General features: G+C 39.3%; 1 protein-coding gene across 4 annotated transcripts in view; it reads right to left on the bottom strand.

The window, feature by feature from the left end:
• The window catches only part of LOC118811825 (GRAM domain-containing protein 2A), a 30,894-nt gene extending 13,255 nt beyond the window's left edge, over positions 1 to 17,639 (bottom strand). Inside the window, exons 1-3 of one of the 4 annotated variants that reach the window (XM_036576350.1) lie at positions 17,427 to 17,639; positions 15,774 to 15,888; positions 8,766 to 8,891 (exon numbers count right to left, since the gene is read on the bottom strand). In XM_036576350.1, the coding sequence (XP_036432243.1) occupies positions 8,766 to 8,884 (119 nt within the window). In that variant the 5' untranslated portion in view covers positions 8,885 to 8,891; positions 15,774 to 15,888; positions 17,427 to 17,639. Of the gene's footprint in view, positions 1 to 8,765; positions 8,892 to 15,773; positions 15,889 to 16,097; positions 17,407 to 17,426 lie in introns of those variants that run through there. The other 3 variants (XM_036576353.1, XM_036576349.1, XM_036576351.1) reach the window with 3 other exon arrangements.
• Positions 17,640 to 23,057: the final 5,418 nt, after the last annotated feature.

Consider the following 23,057-nt stretch of genomic DNA (forward strand, 5'->3'; position numbering starts at 1 on the left):
TGCCTTGGTGTTGAATAGAAGAACACTTCTCGCAGTGGAAATCATGGCCTCCTCTGCATCGTGCCCTATGCTGAGGCCACAATATAAGTGTGAAATCTAATGACTGGAAAGTGACAGCAGTCAGCTCAAATAATTGCTATCTTAAACAACTGCAATTAGGTGATTTTGTAATATTTGTGACAGGTCTATCACCAAAGTAATGACTAAACTGTAACTGAATAAAAAGCAAATTCATTTTCCTCACTAACATATGTGGGTAGTATCATTTAAAAAAACTCTGAGTATACCAACTGTTACTTAAGCAACTAGTTAGTACATACCTTTGTACATGTGCATAGAGACCATGACACTCTTACAGTGCATGCAGTGGGTATTTTAATTCAGAGGTATGCAGGTATATTTCAACAGGAAAGAAGCTATTTCAAGACATTTCTGCTGGACTTTTTTTCTCCCAGAGTATTTGAAAGCTGCCATCATCATAAGATTGCTCAAACTGGGATTTGGTTAAAGGGGAATTCCACCGATATTTCAAAATGATTTCCTCACTGAGATGTAGGTGAGGTGTTGATAGGAACCAGGGGACATGATTTTGCAAATATAATCATTTTATTCACTGTCCAAAATTACAGTGAACCTACACATGTCTTCTTTATGTAATGCTGATAATGGTAAAATAGTGTTTAATTCAAAACCTGGGTACTGTTTTGCCTAGCCCTGCACGCATTTAAAAAAATAATTTTAAGCCACCACTGTATTTCAAATGTAATATACATAATACAATGTTTCTGTAACCATTGCATGTAATAACTTTCTGCGAGGGAGCTTTTAGAGGCACTTTGAATGATTATGCAGAAATTTTGAAAAATTGGTGGAATTTCCCTTTAAGAAACAGAAAAGGAGTTCTGTTCCTCTGGCGTGAGAAGGCCTGGTCTTTCCGCCCATGTATGCAAATTCAACCCTAATGGTGCATGTTGAGGCAAAACCGTCAGCGGAGGTGAACTAACACCATAAGCAGTGCTCCTCCCTGCCGGCAGTGTGCAAACATGCTTTCCACAAATACCCTTTATGGCTCACAGTCATTAGCATGTGGAGGGTATAAGGCCCAGTCTGACAAACAGCCTCCATTCTGGAGGCCTGCAAAAGAGACGCAGTCCTGAATAACTTCTGTCGTTTTTCAATGACCAATGACTCAAGACACTTCACACAACTGAATTCCCACACAGTGCTGCTCAGTAGCAGAGAGCTCCTCTTAGAGTCACAGCTGAGACGTTATTCTTAAAATAATTCTTATAGTAGTTACTAGGGGTGGAAATCTCTGAACCAAATTGTCATGAAGTCAATTACACTTCATGAAATCTCACCATCAATTTGATTTGGTACCATTTCAAAACTATATTTTAAATGCAATGGATATTTAAATAATTTACAGGAGACTTAAGATTTTTAACTGAATAGTGAGTCAAGGGTTTAAGGGATGTGAACACATATATTGCATTAAAGGGCCCATATAATGAAAAAACTGAATCTTTTCTCTCTTTTTGGAATAAAAGAGTTGAATGTAATAGATAAACACTGTTACATATTCAAACTGTACCATTCACTCCACAGTCCACACAGTCCATATATGTAAACTAAGCTGCAAAAACTGCCTGTTTAGAATTAGCTGTTTTTGTGATGTCTACTCATTTACATTTATACTCCTATTCAGTCTATAGCAGATTAGCTCCACCTATTCACACTGTAGTTATGAGGAGTGTTTCAGCCTGGATGTCTTTTTGAAGTGAGTGCAAAATACAGGGCAGTCACTCAGAACAAAGCTTATTTACATAAATCAGCCTTAAAGTCACATAAACATCCTGTTTAATGCCAAAAGATAAAGAAAGGTTAGAAAATGATCACATAAGAATGAATCAAGACTTTTTGAGACAAAAACACAAATATTGGTACTACAAACAAAATAGATTTCAGGGGAAAAGGGGAAAATGAGATATGGGCCCTTTAAACGTGAAACCTAATGTCACATCCTGGACAACGAGAAAGTAAATGATTTAAGTAATGACAAGGTTGCCCCATTAAGGGCTTCTCTACAGCAATGTACACTGAACACCGCACAGGAAACTGATGAGAACAGCAGTGGACCTGCAACCACGACACTTAGAAGAAGAACAGAACTAAAGTCAGTGGCAACAGCGACTAAAGAGTGCTTGTAAAGTAGGTCAAGAGAACAGATGCCACCTCTGTAGCTCTCACAGGAGTGTGGACTGATCATAAAACATGCTCATTTTAATATATAAACAGTAATAACCACAATGACATTCACTGCATGTGCTAAAAAACAGACCCAGGCCCACTCTCATCCACACATACACTGATCAGGCATAACATTATGACCTCCTCCTTGTTTCTATGCTCATTGTCCATTTTATCAGCTCCACTTACTATATAGGTGCACTTTGTAGTTCTACAATTACAGACTGTAGCCCATCAGTTTCTCTGCATACTTTGTTAGCCCCCTTTTACCCTGTTCAGTGTTCAGTGTTCTTTGAACAGAGATAAAGGAACTCTGACAGTTTAGTGCAAATAATAATTGCGACATGTTAATGCATTTGTCTGTTGCATCAAATTTCAGCACTGATAATTACATAACTGTGCTCATTCCTTGCCCCTTCATGGTTTTCAGCTGTGTTTCTTATTCTCTAGTGTTGCTTTTGCTTGAGACGCTTAATGATAAAAAGTCTGTCTTGCATTCTGTTTGTGCGTTTACACAAATATGCAAAATAAAGTACCAACTTTTGGGCAACACTAACAGACTAACAGCATCTCCACTGTATTGCTGGTTCTTATCAATGGCCACTTTTTATAAAAAGCACAACATCAGTGCTTCATATCATTCAGTCCAATCACTAGATTCCCAGACCACTCTTAAATTAGAGACATCTGAAATGCCAGATATTCTATCCGAGTATGCTTGCTTGTGGAGCTATGAGATTGGACTAAAGGGAGCTGACTGAATATGACTATTATCCAAGCAACATGATCATGTATAGAACAGCTTGATGAAATTAAAGCTGGGCTGAGACATAAGCAAAGGGGAGTTCTACCAATTTTCAAATGTTCTGCATAATCAAGTCATTATAAACAAAGTCGTTTAGAGGGGTTTGATGTGAAATGTGTCACGCAAGAGAAACTTGCCAAGCTTTGGCTACAAATACATTGCCTGAGGCCTCAAAATATTGTGTTTCTCAATAGTTTTTCAACAAGTTTTTGGCATAAAATGCATTTTTCAAATTACATTCATAGCAGAGAGATATATGTAGAGTGTTGTGAGGCAAAATAGACCCCACAGAAAACTGTAAAAAAAAAAAAAGTTTGTGGTCCATTTCACATCAAACCACTATGAATGACTCTGCTTACATCTTAATAACTGAATTATTTAGACACTGAAAAATATGTGGACTTCCTCTTTAGTGTATGTACATTCACTGATCACCTTATTAGAAATACTGTGTACAGTTAGTCACTTCAAGCCTCTACAGTCTGTAATTGACACCTATTAAGTAGGTGGAGCTCACAAAGTGGGCAATAGACTTTTGATAGGGTATGTACAAGTGTGATGAGTGTCTAGCATTGATAAGAGTGATCTTAGGTGATCTTTATGCTGGGTGTGTATAGGAGAGGGAGATGTGATGGTATAAACAAGATCCTAACACCCCCCTCTCCCCACTCACACATACTAAACAAAACACTATAAAGCTGGAAGTTATGATCGGTATTCCTGCACTTGGCTCAGTCTTCAGTGCTTTATTAGGCTCTAGGTACCCACACTCTCCCATAGCATTACTACAAATACACCCAACCGTTCACTAATATTGAAATGCTCGAATCATTTGTCATGTAGACAGTGCTTGGTAAATAACAATTGGCAAGGATAATGCAGTCAGTTCAGCTTTATCACAATAAAATTAGATGAAAGTGTGAAAAACTGCACGGTGCATGCACTTGTATGCAAAGGTTTGGGCACTTCTGGTCAAATTACACGTTTTATTAATGTTCTAAGTTCTAAGTTCAGACATCCTCCAGAGAGAACACACTTCCGCACACTTCTGTGAAATGACTGTTTATTTGCTGAATTTGACACATTGGGAAAAAAAATGAATATGAAAATATGGCCTTTTCCCAATATGTTAAAGTCAGCAAATAATCAGTAATCATGCAATACAATTTTCAGAAAAATAGACTTAAGTTTGTTCTCTGTAGAGGATGTGTTAACTTACTTTCACTTAGAAAATCAACAGAATGTGTCATTTGACCAGGGGTACATTTGACCATGCATACGAATGTATGTGTAAGCTTATGTAGGCATCAACATGACTGACTCATTAGTAACAAGCAAAGGAAGAAAAACAACATCAGTGCTTCACCAGCACACTCACACATACACACACATACTGTCCAAAGAGCTGACAGATACAAATGAGACATGATGAGGACAAGTCACAACAACTCTGCTCATCAATTACACGAAGAGCGCCTCATCACACAAAGCAATTATGATGACTCTGAAACAGAGAGAGACACATACACAGAGAGAGAGAGAGAGAGAGAGAGAGAGAGAGAGAGAGAGAGAGAGAGAGAAAGAAAGATCTTCTGCCACATCTTAAAGCATGATTCTTAAGCATCTTGCTATACTATGCGCATCATAAGATGTGTGTGAGCGACAAGGCTTTCCGTGAGAAACATTTGTGCGCGAGTGTGTGTGTCTCCTGCATTGTAAACAGGCCACTCTGTGCCAGAGCGCTCCCATGGCACCCCCTCAGACTCGGTAATAGAAAAATACAGAGGCTCCACTGGGAAGAGTGCACTGTATTGCCTGTCCTTATCAACAGCCGCTTAATTAAGACTGTCTTCAAAGAGAGGGGACAAATTAACAATTCATTACTGAGAGCTCAAAGTGTTTTCAACTTAAGACGGTCTCCTCAAGTGAGGGGGAAAAAAGAAAATAAAATGATCTACTTAAACATATTGTACATGAAGCAAATTTGCTGGGGTAAAGATCAGTTCAGCTCAGGCTGGTGTTTGACTGATAGCAGAGAGAGCGGTGATGTCATTTTCTTGTCTATTTCGATCTCATGCATTTTGAAATAGCTCAGCAGTCTCTAGTGTAGTGACACAGGAGGAGGCTGGAAGAGGACTTAACTAGATCACAGCCACACACACACTCACACAGTTGAAACCACTCTAGTGTCATAAAACTGTGAACATATTGCACTAATTAGGGAGGCAAATGTTGCAGTAAATTCATGGCCTAAAGCTGGATGAAGACATGCAAGCTTATAATGACACTTTTAAATAATGATTTTGGATCAGTCAGTGTAACTTGTACAACAGACTGGATTACTAGGCCTGTAAAAGAAAGACCAGATTCTGCATCAAAGTGAACTGGTCTTTCTGATGTCTGACAGACCCAGTGGGTGAGTAATTAAGATGGAGGAGCACAGAGGTGAACACTCAGGGTCCTCTAAGCCTTCAGAGAAGACCAAATAATGTCTCAGAACTAAGAAAAATACATATCTGTAATTTTTAGTTCATATTCATTCAACAGAATCATGCTCATATTTAAGCTCTGCAAGTACTTCAGTACTTCTCTCATTTATTTGATTCATAATTGGTTTTGGTTGAAAATAAAAGGGTTAAATTCTTGAAAAGCCAAACAGTTGCCAGTCCTGGATTTTGTAATTGTTGACAGGTATGACACTGGGTGGACAATTGGTTACATCAAGAGTTCAGGTAACTTTTAGTAGTTACAAAATCCAGGACCATAAACTGGATACAAGGTCCATATCTTAAGACCTCTGTTTGAGGACTTCAGGAGCTGGACAGAAGGCCTAACAATTAACTACCAGCATCGTTAGGACATCAGCTGAATAACCCAGTAATAAACCAATCACAACCAATCACATTTTGGTTTTCAATGGGTGGGACCAATTTTATGAAGAAAAATGTCACTCTAGATCTTCTGGAAGTCCTAGATAAGTCACAGACTGAATACAAATGGTAGTCCTGTCAGGTTTTAGTTAGTTGTTAGAAATAGAAAACAGCTTCAGCAGCTGCCAGAAATCTTTACTGAAATAGCCACCGTTAAATTGCTGCAATGAAAATAAATGTTAATATGTCTGTTACAAGCTTTAAATAAAGCATGCACTGTTCTTTATAAGCCTCAAAGATCCAGGTTTAATCTACAATGGCCAAAAATGCTCATGTAAATTGTCTTTTCCTTAGTGCTAACATACTACTAGAGTCCCACAGGGGTGCTAACGTAAATTAGCATTATCATAGGTTTTCATAGGTGTTTCCTTCAAATTTTGACATTTATGGCCTGAACTAAAGGTTTAATAGCTCTAACAGTCATGGTTTGCCTCTGGAGGAGAATGATTATGTGTGTGGAGTGAGACTCCCCCTCCTCCTATGCTGTTACGCAACCAGGGCTGCACGCTTCTAAACGTGAGGAGTGGGCACGTGCAGGATGCTGCAGCAGCACACTCTCTCTCTCTCTCATACTCTACAATGCCCCACTCTATTAGCACTGAATCATTTGGGAGCGAGGTGCCAGTATGCTGCAAGTCAGGAGGAGAAATGAAACAGCCATTTTAACTGTACTAATACAATGTAATAATATAAAAATAATATCTTGATTGATCTGAATTGACTAAATTGTAAACGAAAAAGAATTCAAATTCAATTGTCAGGCTCATGATTTACGATGGCTCACTACAGCATAGGTGGTCTCCTACCCCTCATAGGGACTTTGTGTTTGTGAGCTAAAGCAGAGTGAGGATGGCACTCTACTGTCTAATGAGGCCCTGTTTTCTGTCTATTGTCTCCCACTGCACACCCTCATCACACTAATCTCCATCCATAACAACCTCTCTGTTTTTCTTGTTTTCTGTCTCACACGAGCTCCTGCCAAACAGAGCATAAAACACAGTACAACACGTCAAACAGGATTGCAGAAATGATTTGCACTGTGATGTTGTAACTACGTGTAATACGACATTAGATGTTACAAATGCTGTGTTTTTGGCTGTTGTTATACATGATTGGCTATGCATGTGTAGCATAGCACAATTACAACCTATGAGAGTTGCATTATTGTTTTACTATTGTATTACAGTACTGTCCAAAATTCAGAGACCACCATTTATTTATTTCATTGTCATTAAGGACAAGTTACTAATTCTTCAGCATCAGGAAAAAAACTGAAAATTCAACAGAAAATTAAACGCAAACCTCAACAACTAAATATAACCTAATTTTTTATGTACTTACTCTGTCCAGGCTTTCATTATAGCTTTCATTTTTCTCAGGAGACTTACTTTTAGTTTTGTAAAGAAATCTGCAGGGATATTTTTCCACACCTCCAAAGTTCAGTCATAGAAGTTGGTTGTATTTTCTGCTTCTCACAATCCAAATAATCCTAAACTCATTCATTGTTTGATTTGCAAATGTTCTTCCTTTTTGTCTATTTCCTTTTCTCAGTAAGGGCTTCTTGTCAGCTACACATCCTTTCAGACTCATACTGTTGAGTTGTTCTTCTCACAGTGGAAGGATGGACAGAAACAGCTGTGGATGTTTTCAGATCTGAAGGAAGAGTGAAGCTTGATTTTTTTCTCTCTCTCAGAGATGAAAGCTTTGAGTTCTGTTCTGATGGTCATCTGAGGGTCAGTTTTGCATGTTTTTTTCTATAACTTTTACAAATTTTTTGAACTCCACTTTTGGAAACTCCTGATATTTCACATATTTCCCTTTGACATTCTCCTTCCTAATGAAGTGGATTATCTTGTATCTAATCTCCTCAGAAATATCTCCAGAAAAATGAACAACCTGTACTTAATGGGCGTTTTGACTACACATTAAATACACAAAGGGTGGTCTTTGACTTTTGCACAATTCTGTATGCTTTCTGAAAACCACATTTGGAAAAGTACTCTATTATTGTATGATTAATGTATTGTATTACTGTATAGTTCAATTCTCTCTGCCATGGAATAACCACATTTGGGCAAGTGACTAAAGTTTATAAAGAGCACACTGACGTCAAAAAGGTTTTCATAAATAAAGGGATGAAGGTGCTGAAAAATCCTTTAAGCTCAAAAACCCTTCTTAAAGCCACTTGTTTTCATGTGATTACACTGAGATCATTTGCCATGGCCTTTACTGGAAAACAAACTATTGCGCTGTGACATTAACTACACTGTGACTAATGCAAGGCAGATATGCACTAAATGTGTGCGTTTGAGTGCTGTTCTTATAGTCTGAATGTATGGATAGGGTGCAGCTGATCCTGAGTCAGTTTTCTTATTCAGAGACACTTAACATCACTCTGAAAACTAAACAATATTGTCCTTCCCAAACAGGCTTGGCCTTAGATACAGACACAACAATGCACAGATATTACCAATGCTTTATAATGCATATAAGGTGACCTTAATAATAAGCTGGTGTGGATGAATGTGGTAAGTGTTTATAGTAAGCCTCCGCTGCCCTGCCCTTGTCTGCAGAACCAGTCAGTGTGGTACAGGCTCAGGCCTGCAGGGCTGAAGAAGCAATCAGGCAGAAGTGACGTAAAGTAGATTCTGGAATGCCTTACTAGAACACACAAGGCCTTTCTGGAAAAGTCCTACAGGTCTGATCATCTGCCGGAGAGGAGCAGCGCTGTTATGGTTAGCGAGAGAAGGGGAATGTGTGCGCGTGTGAACATGTCTCACATGATGCCTTGTCTGAAGTGTGGGAGACAGTGGGGGTCGTCCTCTTTCTGGTGCTCACTGATCTCCGGGGGGGTCAGCAGACCCATCTCATCACTCTGATCCAACTGTTCCGTCATCATCTTCAACCTGAGAGGAAAAAACACAGCTGTGTGTTATTACACTAAATATGCACTCTCTTAAACCCTCATAATACAGCAATATTTACTTTAAAAGTGAAGGAAAAATGTTTTCATTGCATTTGTGTCCATTTTCACTGTGATTTTATGCACATGGATGCACTATTGATCCATTTTTTTTCCATTCAGTTTTCCAAGAATCTACAACACGTAAAATTGTAGACTTTCATGCACAGTTCTTTAACCTCTTCAAATCCAGGCTTATTACATACTAAATCTTGTTATTCAGTAACTACAGGGACTTCAGTGCAAACTGGCTGAGCTATTCTTAGGATATAGAAGTGTGTAATAAAACTTTGGGCCTCCCGGTGGGCCCTGACCATGCAAGGGGTTAAAAACCTGCATGGCATTTTACTAGTATTTTGTTAAAGTAAAAAAGGGGACATAAAAAGGAATATACACTCAAGTAACTTGGTAAACTTGGTGGGTTTACCATCTGTAAATGCAAAGTAGCCTCTTTCTGCAGGCTTTCTAGTGGCTGTTCTACCGATGCAATGGAAATGAATGTTTTTAATCAACATACTGAAAGTAAATATTTTATATTATTATTTTATATAGAGAGATATTTCAGAAGTGAAGTGGGAAGAGTGAGAACTCACTGCTGTTAAAACAATTCACAACTTTTCTATTGTTCAGTTTGCCATGAAATGTTCACACGGTGTAAAAGGCAGCTCGTGTTTTCAAAGGGTATCAGACATACTAATAAAATCTGGGGAAAAAGGATTTACGAGGTTGTAAAGAGATAAATGTATATTTGTACAGTAAGCCATAGATGTACTCCACCTGGATGATCATCTAAAAGTGAACTGGTCCCTTTATTAAGTGGCTTAAGGAAAAACTGTAACCAAAAAAAAACATAACTATAAGGACATACAGCAAACTGTACATTCTGCACAGCTGTTCTTATTGGTTTTTCTCCTTATCAACTTTATTTTCAGCCCAGTGCTAGCTAGCATTATTCAGCAAACAAGCTCTGGCACAGTAAAAAGCATTAAGCTACTATCACAAGATGTAGGAGTGAATAATCAAATGATGCGACACAAATAGCAACAGTGCTCCTGTCTTGGTTGGGATTTCTTATCCGAGACAACCAGTGCCAGCACAATCTCAGAACACTTAGCTATCCTGGTGGAAAGCTTGGCAGAAGACCAAAAAATAGCTTGAGAGGTGAAAGCATATTGTGCAATGCTCTGTAGACCAAACATTGTTAAACACTTCATTTACCACTGAATTTAGAACAGGTCATGTTTGATTGGATCATTTTCAATTACAAATTCAAGCTGATTTTAAAAGCTCTAATTTTTATTTATGATTTCATTTTACACTGTTTGGAAGTTCATATTGCAAGTTCTGATAGACCATAAACTGCTAATGTTACGCCCTTTAATTAGCACTAATTTTGGAATTGTTTGATATCACACCTACTTCTGTTTCTACCATGATGAATAGACAAATGTCTTTAGAATATTTGATTGGTTATGTTTAAGCTGTTCCCTCAGACACTTTCTGATAAAAAGAAAAATGGTATGATGGTTTCAAAGCATCTCATACTTTCCTCTAGAAATCTAACGCAGAGCACAGACGTTACTCACACATGGCTCAGACTCTGATAATAGCTCCCCAACCAAGTGCCATCTGTAAGATGGACGTGTGGAAAAGCGAGGGAGGGAGACAGACAGAGACGCAGCGGTGTAATGCTGAACGAGCTGGTAACAAGCACTAAATATAGAGGTGTGAATGCCAACAAATGCAAGCAGGCGCACAAGGTGTGACCTGATTGCAAAAAAGGAGCCCATCTGCAAATTTACTGCTTATCCTGCAAAACCTAATCAATAAACAGTATGAACATAATTTGAGCCAGTAACACATCAATATAAAATGAGACCAACCAACCAGGGGCCAAAATCCACCAATCTTTTTGGGAACAAAATTGAGTAAGCACATAGGGCCTTAATCGCCAATATCTTCATTAATTTGTTGTTAAATCTGTTCTTGAGAAAGGATCTAAGAAAGAGTCTACATCAGATTCATGACATTCTTAAACCGCAGACTTGTTCACACCTTTGTGATCTTGAGTGTGTAGATTCTGTTTTTAACTATGAACACATCCCAAATGTGAAAACTGTGGGTTTTAAAAAGAAATTTCTTCTTAAGAATGGTTGGTGAATGAGGCCCAATTATGGTAGAAACATAAACAGGGAATTAAATACAGTCTATGAATAAGTTTAGATTTGTTTTCAGCAGGAGAAGATTTTGAAATTACCCTTAGATTTATATTCACCATATGAATATATTTGACAGGAGTTTACAGTTTACTGTAGAAAAAAATATTTTTACAGTTCACTTTCCAGACAAGCTTAGTGTTGGGATTTATGGTGTACTTAAAGCCATTGTATCCAGAATGTAATTGTAATGTATATCCCATGCAGCGGAGGGGGACACAATACAAAATGTATGCTTTTCAGATAAGCACACAGACACAATGAACGCCAAACAAAGAAAATGAGATCGAATGACTATCACCCAGTGGGCCTCACATTAAGAGTTAGTTTGCCTATTGGCCTGATGAATAGTAACATTTGACAGAAAGATCAAACGAATCCTCAAGAAGAAATAAAAATGGCTTTGAGTACTCAAACAATGGAATATGTCAGAGTAACGTTACTCCATGATATTGAACATTTCATACATAGAACACAAGTCTGGCATAGAAACATTACTATCTGACAGCAAATAAGAGCTGAGCTAGTCATTTGTGACACAGTTTTGTTGAGGCAATGTGAAGCACAGTATGGCTTCTAGCTGGGTACATTCACTTAATTTGTCAGGCAGATGGAAGCCCAGCACCGCCAGTTATAGTGGTTTCCCTTCCTTTACCTTCTGCCCCATCCAGTGTTCTTCCCACTTTTATTCAAAGTGAGACGTTCTTTGAAATAAGTGTAGTGGTGACTGCCAATCTAGATCCTCGGTAAAGATAAGTGAGCCTGAAATGCATAAATAATCAAATAAATAAATGAATAAAACCAGAGTGGATGTTCTTTTCTGCCAGACACTCTTTTTACAAACTGTACAGGTTATCATCTACAGCAAGGGTCTTCAACTCCAGGCCTGTGTCCAGCACAGTATGATGATTTCTTTGCTCAGACACACCTGCCAGGTTTAGTAACAACTTAACTCAGTTTTAGCCAAGTATATAATAAACTAGGCAGGCTATAGCTATATGTATCCAGTACTTGTTAGCTACATTAGCCCCTTAGCTCCAGTCTAAACCTAAAGAAGCAAACGTCAGACATCAAAAATGTCTTGACTGATCAACTACATTTGAGGTAAGGGGGAATTGTGTAAATGTTTACTTTTTTGTCAAACTGTTGTTTTAATGTAATGCACTGTAGAGAAAAACCTCCAACGGAGCACAAACTGTGGGAAGATTAAAAGCCGTCTGCCATATAAATTTCCAAAAGCACAGAGAACTGTTTGCCAAGTAACAGCACTTAAGCACACCTATCACCTCAAGCACAGGTATCATCTCAAGTCCAGCATGCAGAACTAAAGGAGATAAGTTCAGGATGTACCTGATGTTCTAGCCATTAAGTTCTGCTTCACCTAAGCCCAGCTCAACTTGTTCGGGCAGTTCTGCACAGTGTAAACACAGCAAAACCTCTGAAAATACCGCGCCATGTTTCTCCGTTCCAAACAATGGGCAGCACTGAGGGAAAATCAACTGTTTTTCTGGAATGCATCCAGGGCATGGACCAACAAATGACACCCCAGGGAAAGCCTGCAGCCATTTAGAGGAGCTGGCACACTGCTTGGAGATGTGATAAGAATGGAGATAGATGAGGAACGGGTTGGCACACAGAGTGCCAGTACTACAAAAAGGGCTTTCATGTCCGGAATCCTGCCACTGAGTAGGAGAACAAGGTAGAACGAGAGTGGAATACAGCTGAACTGTAAACTGAATGATGCAACTGACAAAAACTGAAAGAAAGGCTACAGAAAACAACTGTACTCTCAGAACAGCATCATAGATAACCAAACACCACTACACATGTGCGCTCTTTAAGAAAGTTGCTAATTGGGTTATCTGGAGCGATAACGACATTAGTTAAATTACACTATCCTAAATATTGCAAAACTACTCTGAGATTTCCACAAACATCACAACAGTAAGTTATTGTCAAAAAGATACAAGGAAGAAACTACAAGAACTTACAAAACATGTCAAAAAGAGGCACACAACAACAGGTTAACATTATTTTCATGCTAGACAGCTCTACAGAACAGTGGACAACGAAGACAAAGGCCATTGGACGTTTCCATGGTGCCCATTCAGTGGGAAGGTAGACGCACTCCAGCTAAAGACTGACTCTTTATAGAAAGGACGAGAATGCTAAACAGAGATGATACTCTTCAGGACAAAGGGATTTAGGGTTACTTTATTGCTTTAAAATGGAAGAAACTAATTACATTTTACACAACGCTAAACCTGACCAATGTTACCATACCCTGTAAAGGAAAGTGAGGAAATATTTAATAACCATTAGTGAACAAAATAGTAAAGAAATACATCAGGCTTCAAACACATCAAAAATTTGTTTGAATTGAATGGCTAGAGCCGTGTACACGAAGCCTTGCAAACTCTGGCAACAATGACAAAAAACCAAAGAATTTATTCCTGAAGCATTCTAAACAGAAATCCTGGTCAGGGGAAAATTGTAACATATATGTACCATGCAGTGGAGGGGGACACAATACAAAACGTATGCTCTTCAGATAAGCACACAGACACAACACCAAACAAAGAAAATCAGATTGAATGACTATCACCCAGTGAGAATCACATTATGATTTAGTTTGCCTATTGGCCTGATGAATAGCAACATTTGAAGAAACATCAAACGAATCCTCAAGAAGAAATAAGAATGACTAAATACTAAAACAGTGGGATATTACAGAGTAATGTTACTGTATGATATTGAACGTCATTATTTATAGCACAGGAGTCTGACATACAAACACTACTATCTGACACCAAATGAGAGCTGAACTAGTCACCATTTGTGGCACAGCTGGTTTTGTTGAGGCAATGTGAGGCAAAATATGGCAATGTTTTGCAAACCTTTTTTGGCCTTCTAGCTGGGTACTTACCTTAATTTGAAAGGGAGTTAGACAGAGCACAGCACCGGAAAATAAAATAGAGATCAGGCCTTATTCAAAATATATAATATACAGTCTGCATCAGTAAGTAGTTACAGAGTGAAGATATTTCCCTACAATGTGGATTTATGTATACTTATGTATATGAAATTCTGTTCGGAAATCATGGATGGCGCATCCTCCAGACTAAAGAGGATAGGGAGCATCCAGCTTGTTATAAGCCATCAGTTTAAAAGCCAGCAACCATGATGGTATTGCCATGCAACAGTGCACATGGCATGGGTGACGTGCACCATAAATGCTGAGTTTTGGAACAACATATGCTGCCATCCAGACAACGTCTTTTTCAGATCAGGCCTTGCTTAGTTCTGCAAGAGAATGCCAAACCATATTCTGCACATATTACAACTGCATGGCTCCATAAAAGAGTCCAGACCTGTCACCCATTGAAAAGCTTGGCACAGCTTGAAACAAAAAATATGACAGAGGAGACCCCGAACTGTTGAGTAGCTGAAATCCTATATCAAGCAAGAACGGGAAAACATTTCACTTTCAAAACTACAACAATTGGGCTCCTCAGTATCCAAATGCTTACTGAGTGCTGTTAAAAGAGGTGATGAAACACAGTGCTAAACATGCCCCCATCCCAGGTTTTTTTGAAATGGATGTATATTTTTCAAAAATCAATAAAATTTTTCTGTTTCAACATTTGATATGTTGTCTTTGAACTTATTGTAATTTAATATAGGGTTTAAATGATTTGCACATCATTGCATTTTGTTTTTATTTACATTTTGCACAGCGTCCCAATTGTTTTGGAAACAGGGTTGTAAATTTTCCACCTATTGCTACTCTAAAAAGTTCATGATAACCAGACATTTTGGGCCCATTATAAAACACCCTCTTTGGGCAGCATGCCCCCAGAACCCCTTAGTAAAGGCTTAGTCCCCATCCACAAATCTCTAGTGACCCTCCTGCCTTCAGTCCCATTAATTTGTCAGGCAGATGGAAGCCCAGCACCAGCAGTTATAGTGGTTTCCCTTCCTTTACCTTCTGCCCCATCCAGTGTTCTTCCCACTTTTATTCAAAGTGAGATGTTTTTGGAAGTAAGTGTAGTGGTGAGTGTCAGTCTAGGTGAAGATAAGTAAAGCTCAAATGCAAAGATTATGCCAGAGGGGGTGTTTTTCTGTCAGATACTTGTTCAACTCTAATTCTGAAGTTACACAGTGTTCATTTGGCTGTGATACATGTACTGTGGGGTGTAGGCTCTTTTTTTTCACAAACTTTACAGGTTATCGCCTATAGTCCTGGATGGCAAGTGTCCAGCACAGTTTGATGATTTCCTTGCTCAAACACACCTACACACACATTTAGCAGGTGTTTGAGTAGGGCAATAACCAAACTGCGCTGGACACTGCGCCTCCAGGACTGGAGATGAAGAGCCCTGGCCTACCGTACACTGTGTTAGGACTAAAAATGGACGATGTCAGTTCCTGCATGTAATCAGGTATTACATTTCCTGTTACTCAGTAAAAAGGACAGTATTACATCAAATGTTACGAAAGTTACGCACTGAAGTATTGCTGTATCATGGCTTTTACACTAGCCTATTACAGAAAGGATTTACTTGGTGGTTGAGCTCAAAAGTTTCAGAAATTTAAAACAAGTGTCTGACCTTTACATAATGATCCATTGCCCACTTCTTGTAACCAAAACTGACCGGCACTGGCCTTTTAGGTCAACTCGGGATATTTGGTGCATTTGCTCAACCGTGACTGATTAACTGTCTCCTGTTCAACTCACACAGACACACACACATACACACTTTGCTTCAGTCAACAACCGGGCAAAAAGGTTGGACTATGAAACAAACCCAGAGGAAAAATATGCAAATACAAGAAAATGATCTATCCGCATCAAACACATTCAGTACCTATACACACGTATGGAAATGAACCTATATTGCCATCTTAAACAAATATAGAAATGACGGACTTACAGGCCACCAGGAATCTGCTGATGGTGTTTTTCAAGAGGTTTAAATACAATTACATTCAGCAATGCAGGGCCATCAACTCAGGCAAAAGGTGCTACTGTGCTACCAGGCCTCTTAAAAAAAAAGAGAGAGAGAGAGATGCCAGAGAGCTGAGCACTTCAATGGGTCACTTGTTTCCATGTCCTTGGATGATCTCTACAGTTTGGTGCGACAGAATCAGAAAAAAGCGCCCCGTTCCCAGAAGGCCCAGCTCTTCTCAACATTCCCCAGATGGTCTGTGTCTTATAAACAACACATTTAAGATAATATGAGCTCAGAACAGAAAAGTGATGCACCCTGGGGTGGTAGGAGAAGGTTAACAATAGTTAAAAAAAAAACAAACAAACATCAAACATACAGCTCCAAGCTCTTCTAAGTTCAAGCGTTGTCTCAGCATTTGTAGAGATTCAGTACTCTTTGAGTTATTTGTGTTGCCACCTTTTGCAGACCCTGTGTCCAGTCCCCGTAACCAAGAATAGAGGCCTGGAGGCACATTAACTTTGCTGATTAATCAGGGGTAGGTAATGGTAATGTTTTTGAGTATGACTCCAACTGAGTGGCAGGATAAATACTGACAAATAGTTCAGTCATTCAAAAATGATGCACATCCGTATATACAATATTATTGTACTGTCTAGTATAGTCATCTATAATAATAGCATAATACTCGCAGTGACCGGTGAGACACTGTCTGCAGAAATCCTGTAGAAATTCCTGTGGTACTATTTTTTTTTATAGGGGAATAGCACAAATAAATTAAGATAATATAAATATTCAAATATTTTAACTAGAAACTTTTAAATTAAAATGACTAAATGACATTTAAAGGTCTTAACAGTCTGCTCTGATATATTTTACTGAAGACATATAGCCCAGCCAGAGCACTTTGCTCAGCTGAGTTGGCTTACAGCAAAGGCCTGGGATCACTTACAGCTCAGCTGATGGAAGATCATTTTCTTATAGAGAATATTAGGAATGAAAGCTTGATATGCATTTCTAAATCCAGATTGAAAACATATTTGTTTAGGCAAGCATATGATTAGAAGTACTGTGGCCCATTTTCTCAGTTTATAATGTGCTGTTATTTTGATTTAGAGGGTGTTTTTATTTTTCCAATGTTTCACTTTTATTCCTGTAAAAAGCGCTTTGAAGATTTGTAACTAAAATGAAAAGTGAAATATGAATAAAAATGTATTATGATAATGATGATTATTAGAATAGTGTTAACCATTTAAAAAAATAATCATTTGCTGGGTACACAGCTCTTTTCAGGCTGTAATAGTTTTCACTCACCTTGAACTAAGAGGAGAGCGTCATTCTCCAGAAGTCGAGGCTGTCATCAGTCCTCAGCGCCGCGGTGTGAGAGAGATCCGGCAGAGTGTTTACAGCGCTCAGTCCGAGCTGTAGAGCGGAGTCCAACACAGACACAGAGCCGCTCAGAGAACGGGCTTCAGCTGCTCTGCGCTCCACTTGTTGCTCTGCTCAGAGTCCGGTCAGGGGAGGGGCTTATCCACTAAACCCCGCCCTTTAACTTGGATTGGCTTGCAGCCTCCCGCCTCTTGCACCAGCATTGGCTAATACACAGGCCGGCCAAGACTCCCAGCCAATAGGAGCTCAGGAGGCGGGCTTTGTCGGAATACTGGAGTGAAAGAAAGAAGGTGCGTGTGTGTGTGTGTATATATATATATATATATATGGACAGGCAGATAGATAGATAGAAAGAGAGATAGACAGACAGACAGACAAATTAGCAATCCACTGTATTCAGTTATACATACTTGCATAGACACAGCTCGACTGAGGAAACCGATTCAGACATTAAACCCGTGTGTGTGCTGTTAGGCTACAGACAGAGTTGTGAATATGCTGTGGATGCTGTGCTGTACTGAGGTACAGGCTGTGCTGCAGGGCGGAGTTACGGCAGGGTGCAGTCAGACGGCGCGGCTTGGCTGCTCCACGTGCTTCTCTGCGTGTTATACACTCACGTGACATGTTCACTGACTGGTTCACCTCACAGTAAAATGCACATAATCCGCCCCCGCCTTACCCCACATGTAGCTGACCGGATAAGACATGTTTGATGTTTGAAGTTTGCTTCTTCACTTTTAGCGCTGGAGCTATTACGAGCTTAGTAAGATCATTTAAGACTCACAGGCTCCTCAGTATGGTAGATCTCAGTGAGCGAGGCTGGTGACCACTGTGTTAGTGGGGCTTCAGAAATTCTGGAAAACATCCATGCAAACAAACACCATTAAACTACTACTGCTGTGTTCACCAAGTCCACATTTACTGCAGTTAATTCTACATTAAATGACTGTCTTGCTTATTACTATTGATTGAGTTTCTTGAACTGGCATATCAGTAGTACATGATACAACAACAACAACAACAACGCTATACACACACACACACTTTCTAAGCCGCTCATCCTTCTGGAGCCTATCCCAGCGGTCAATGGGCGGAAGGAAACACGCTGGACAGGTCGCCAGTCACAACAACGCTAATACTACTACTACTACTACTAATGATAATAATAATAACAATAATAATATGTTAAATATGATACTAAGACAACGTAGTAGTAAATAATAAATTAATAAATAATAAATGAGTACTATCTGAGCTCCTTTATTCATACCACACAGTGTATTTCTGCTAAAAGAGGAAATACTAAATTCCTTTCACAGGCTCTGTAGGAATAACAGTTCTCGTTATCGCGAGACTTCACTCACTGCGCTCCTCTTCAGTCTCGTGCGGTGTTTCCCTGGTAACGGCTCAGGTCCTCGCGGCGCTGTTGGTTCGTGCTCCTCTCCTGCTGGTCGCCTGCTGTCCGGAGAAACGGCCAACAAACAGCAGCAGGCCGGCCCTGGACCCGCTTTTCAGAGCGGAAATGCGGCTCATTCAGTGAGATTTTACTCTGGCTTCTTTAACAGTTGGACTGTAAAGCAGATCCGAGTGTCAGACGCAGCACGGCTGGTATTTATGTTAGTTCACAGAGGTCTGGTCCTCCCGCCAGCTCTCTGGCTCTTTCAGTCGGAATAAGCACAGCACAGGCTGTGTAGTTAAAGTGGGTGAACAGGCGCCCCACAGCGGTGAAGCTGAGCACTACCACACCTAATGTCCTAATTAAAGCAGTGCCCCCAAGTCCTGATGCTCAGAGGGTCCCCGCAAAGTCAAGATATCATTAACGAGCTCTGCATTCTTTAACACAGACATAAATGTTTGAGGCAAAGTACGGAAAACACGAAAGTCTTGGAGAATCTAAATAACAATAGTGTCCACGAGTTTACCGTCTTTTATTGACCAAATGAGCTAATTAGATGAAATGACATCCTCTTTGTTGACATCCTCTACTGTTGCGATCAGAAACAGACTTTTTGAAACGTTTTCAAAACTCTAATTCTTGTACTGAAATGCATCTTCATTAGAGGTGGATAGTACGGAAGCCCACCAGGTAGACGAAAAAAAATCCTGCTTTTTCTCTTTCATTCTTAGGCCCAATCCCATTTCACCTCTTACCCCTTTCGCCCTTACCCCTTAGCCCTTACCCCCGCCGCGCCGTTATGCGTATGCACGTCTAGGGGTGGGGTGTCATGATTTTTGTTGAGTTAGAGAGGTAGGGCGAAGTGTTAGGGCTGCACAGGTTTGAGTGTTATGGGGGAAAAAAAAACGCCAAGATGGCTGCGCAGGCAACCAAAGAAACCCACAAATATAAGTATTTTCTCTGCTAAAACTTACAGTAAACATGCTATTATCTTGTTTTAATGCCATTTCAATGCATCATGGTCCTTTTCTTCATAATAAGCATGAAAATCGCTTGTAATATGCTGATGTCTCTGTAGCTAGCTAGCTAAATTTCCCGCTCCACCTTAAATGGCGCAGCAGTTCTAAAGCACCAGAATGTAACTGCTGCTCCGTTTAAGGTGGAACAGGAAAAATCAAACAAGAAGCTGGAGAACAGCTGACTTCAGCTTCATATCACAGATGAATTAGGGGTGGTGATGATCATTGTCGTGTCTTCCCTCTTTGAAGGCATATAATGCCTTAAATTTTACTTAAGCTCAGCAGTGAGGTTGCTGAACTTCACCCTCCTCTGCTGTCACTGCAGACTGGCAGGGTCGCCTACAGAGCACCGCTAGTCGCCAGTTAATGAAGTACTGTTCTTTTTTATTTGAGGTTTATCTCATTTCATAGGGGAGGATTTCAACCACTACTCCTTTTAACTCAGTTCCAAGGGGCAACGTGACACTCGAAAACAAGGGGTAGGGGTAAAATTAAGAAATGGGATTGGAGCTTACTAGGCAGCAGTATGTGAAAAAAATTGACTTTGTATATCAAAATAACGACTTATTGTGTCTAAATAATGACATATTTTCTAAAAAAGTTAATATATTTCAAAGTAATTACTTATTATCCTTAAATGTTAACATAGGATCTCCAAGTACTGACTTCAAACGTCAGCAATTTTTAAATGTCAACATTGAGAAAATAAAGCCTTATTTTGAAACAGTAAGTCATTATTTTAAGATGCCAAGCCAAAATGTTAAGAAAATAAGACATTATTTTGAGATACTAAGTCAAACATTTATAGGAGATACGTCATTTTGACATAATGTCTCGAAATGATGATCTACTATGTCAGAATATCAAGAAAATAAGTCATTAGTTCTAGTTAAGTCAAAATGTTGACATACTGCTGACAAAAACAGAGAGCGATTCACTCACGAAGATGTAGCCAGGGTGTTTTTGGGGGTATGTTTTCATGTAATTGGCTTATAGATTATGTTTTATATGCTATGCATTTGCCTTTTAGTTCCTTCAATTCTCAGACATAAACCTGAGAAGGGAACTGTTAAAAATTACTAAATTGCTTGGGACTACTGAACTGAACCGCCTGCCAGTTTCTTAGTTTCAAGGGAGGACACCAGGAACTTGAACAGAATGAACGAGTCATTTGACACAACACACTCCTCTGGAAGCAACAGTGGAATCAGTGAATAAGTCGAAATGAACAATTTTTTCTAATGAACAGATAATTCTAATGAAAACCATATTTAACACCAACTGTATGCATGACAGCTGGAGCATCAGTTTTAAAAAAGATTATGAGATTTAAAGTATTAAGATATTGTAGCACAGGAGTGCCTGGTCCTGCTGATCCTACAGAGTTCCATCTCTTATCTAACTCACCTGATCCAGTTAATGAAGGCCGTCATGAGCCTCTGAATATTATCCGGTGAGTTAGAACTGAACTCTCTAGGGCAGTAGATCATCAGGCCCAGAGTTCAGAACCCCTGGTGTAGCATAAACATTTTCACTGATTTCATGATTTCATTCCTGTCAAGGGACAGAATCTGGATTTGAATGGCATCTCTAAGTTCATCTTCTCTTGTACTCAGGTTAAAATAACTGCAGCACTAAGATTGTGGACTGAAAATGATTGCTTATGCTCAGCAAACATAACCATTGCTTATGAATTCTAACTCTGCAGCACAGTCATGACCTTGTAAACATTCTGTATTGACACTAATGAGAATGAAAATATGCCTGTTAACAATATGAAGGTGAGGTTTCCTGTAGTTGTGAACATTTTGGTGAAAGTTTTCTTTGGGTGCCAACACACCTTATTTAGGTGTAAAGTCACTCAACTGAGGTGTGATACTAAGCATGTACAGGAAGACAATTTGCATTAAAGGCACTTTACTGAAGATGACAGCCCAATGGATGATGGTCATGCTGATTAAGAGTCAAAAGATGTTGAACAAGATGTTGAACAAGATGTTGAACAAGTGGAACTGGTAGTATTACAGGGCAGATAGGAGATTATAGCAAGGAGGGAGGATGAATGGAGTAAGTTTCCTTAAAGGCTGCTCACTGGTAGCTAAGTGGGATCGGGTGGGATTGTATATGAGGAAGTGGAAAAATAGACACACTGCTTGGAGATCACTATAAAATTACTTGAGATGAAATTTCTTGTGAAGATATCATCTAATGAGTTGCCAACTTTGTGGGTGGTAACAGGGTGTGCAAGATTAAGGCAATGTGACATGGTGAAGAAATGTAGGCAAGGTAATTAAGCTTTGAGAGATTAGAGTTGGAGAAGCACCGTCTTCAGGAAAAGCGCTTGGGTTGTTTTCACAGAATTTTTTTCACAGAGAGAAGTGTGATGCAAAATCATACACGGCTCAAAAGAGCAACTTCAGTAAGTCTGATAAACAGGAGAGCTTAAGACCAGTGAAAAGAAAGAATTATCATGAGTTACCCAGTAATGATGCCTAAACCTCTCAAGATTCCTGTGGAGAAGAAAAAGCAGCAGCTGGAAAGTTGAGCTAAATATTTATAATACATAACACTGCTGTCAAAAGAAAGCTTCTCGTGTCTTAAATTTTTCTTTGATTCACACCAGCCACCCTTTACATCATGTGGACATTTAATGATTGGTGCAGCAGAAAAAAGTTATCATTGAATAAAATGTCATTAACAGAAATGATAAATTTGGAAATCTGGGCAGTCAGCTGTCTGGCACCTTCAGAAAGCTTCAACTAAAGAGGGTCCACAGGGATCCAAAACACATTTCAGCAAATTGATCTAAATAAGTCGCAAGTCACTCAAGATATGTTGTAAAGCTGGACCTGGAGTTTCCCCTCTGGTCATCTTTTCTTGAGCAGATCCTATTGATGTATCCTTTCTGGTTATGTTTTCTTGATGGGCTCCAAAGATAGATCCCTTCTGGTTATGTTTTCTTGATGGGCTCCAAAGATAGATCCCTTCTGGTTATGTTTTTTTGATGGGCTCCTAAAGATAGAGCCCTTCTGGTTATGTTTTCTTGCTGGGCTCGTATAGATAGATCCCTTCTGGTTATGTTTTCTTGATGGGCTCCTAAAGATAGATCCCTTCTGGTTATGTTTTTTTGATGGGCTCCTA

The sequence above is a fragment of the Colossoma macropomum genome, unplaced genomic scaffold, assembly GCF_904425465.1.
Source record: "Colossoma macropomum unplaced genomic scaffold, Colossoma_macropomum, whole genome shotgun sequence".
In the NCBI taxonomy this organism is placed as follows: Eukaryota; Metazoa; Chordata; class Actinopteri; order Characiformes; family Serrasalmidae; genus Colossoma; species Colossoma macropomum.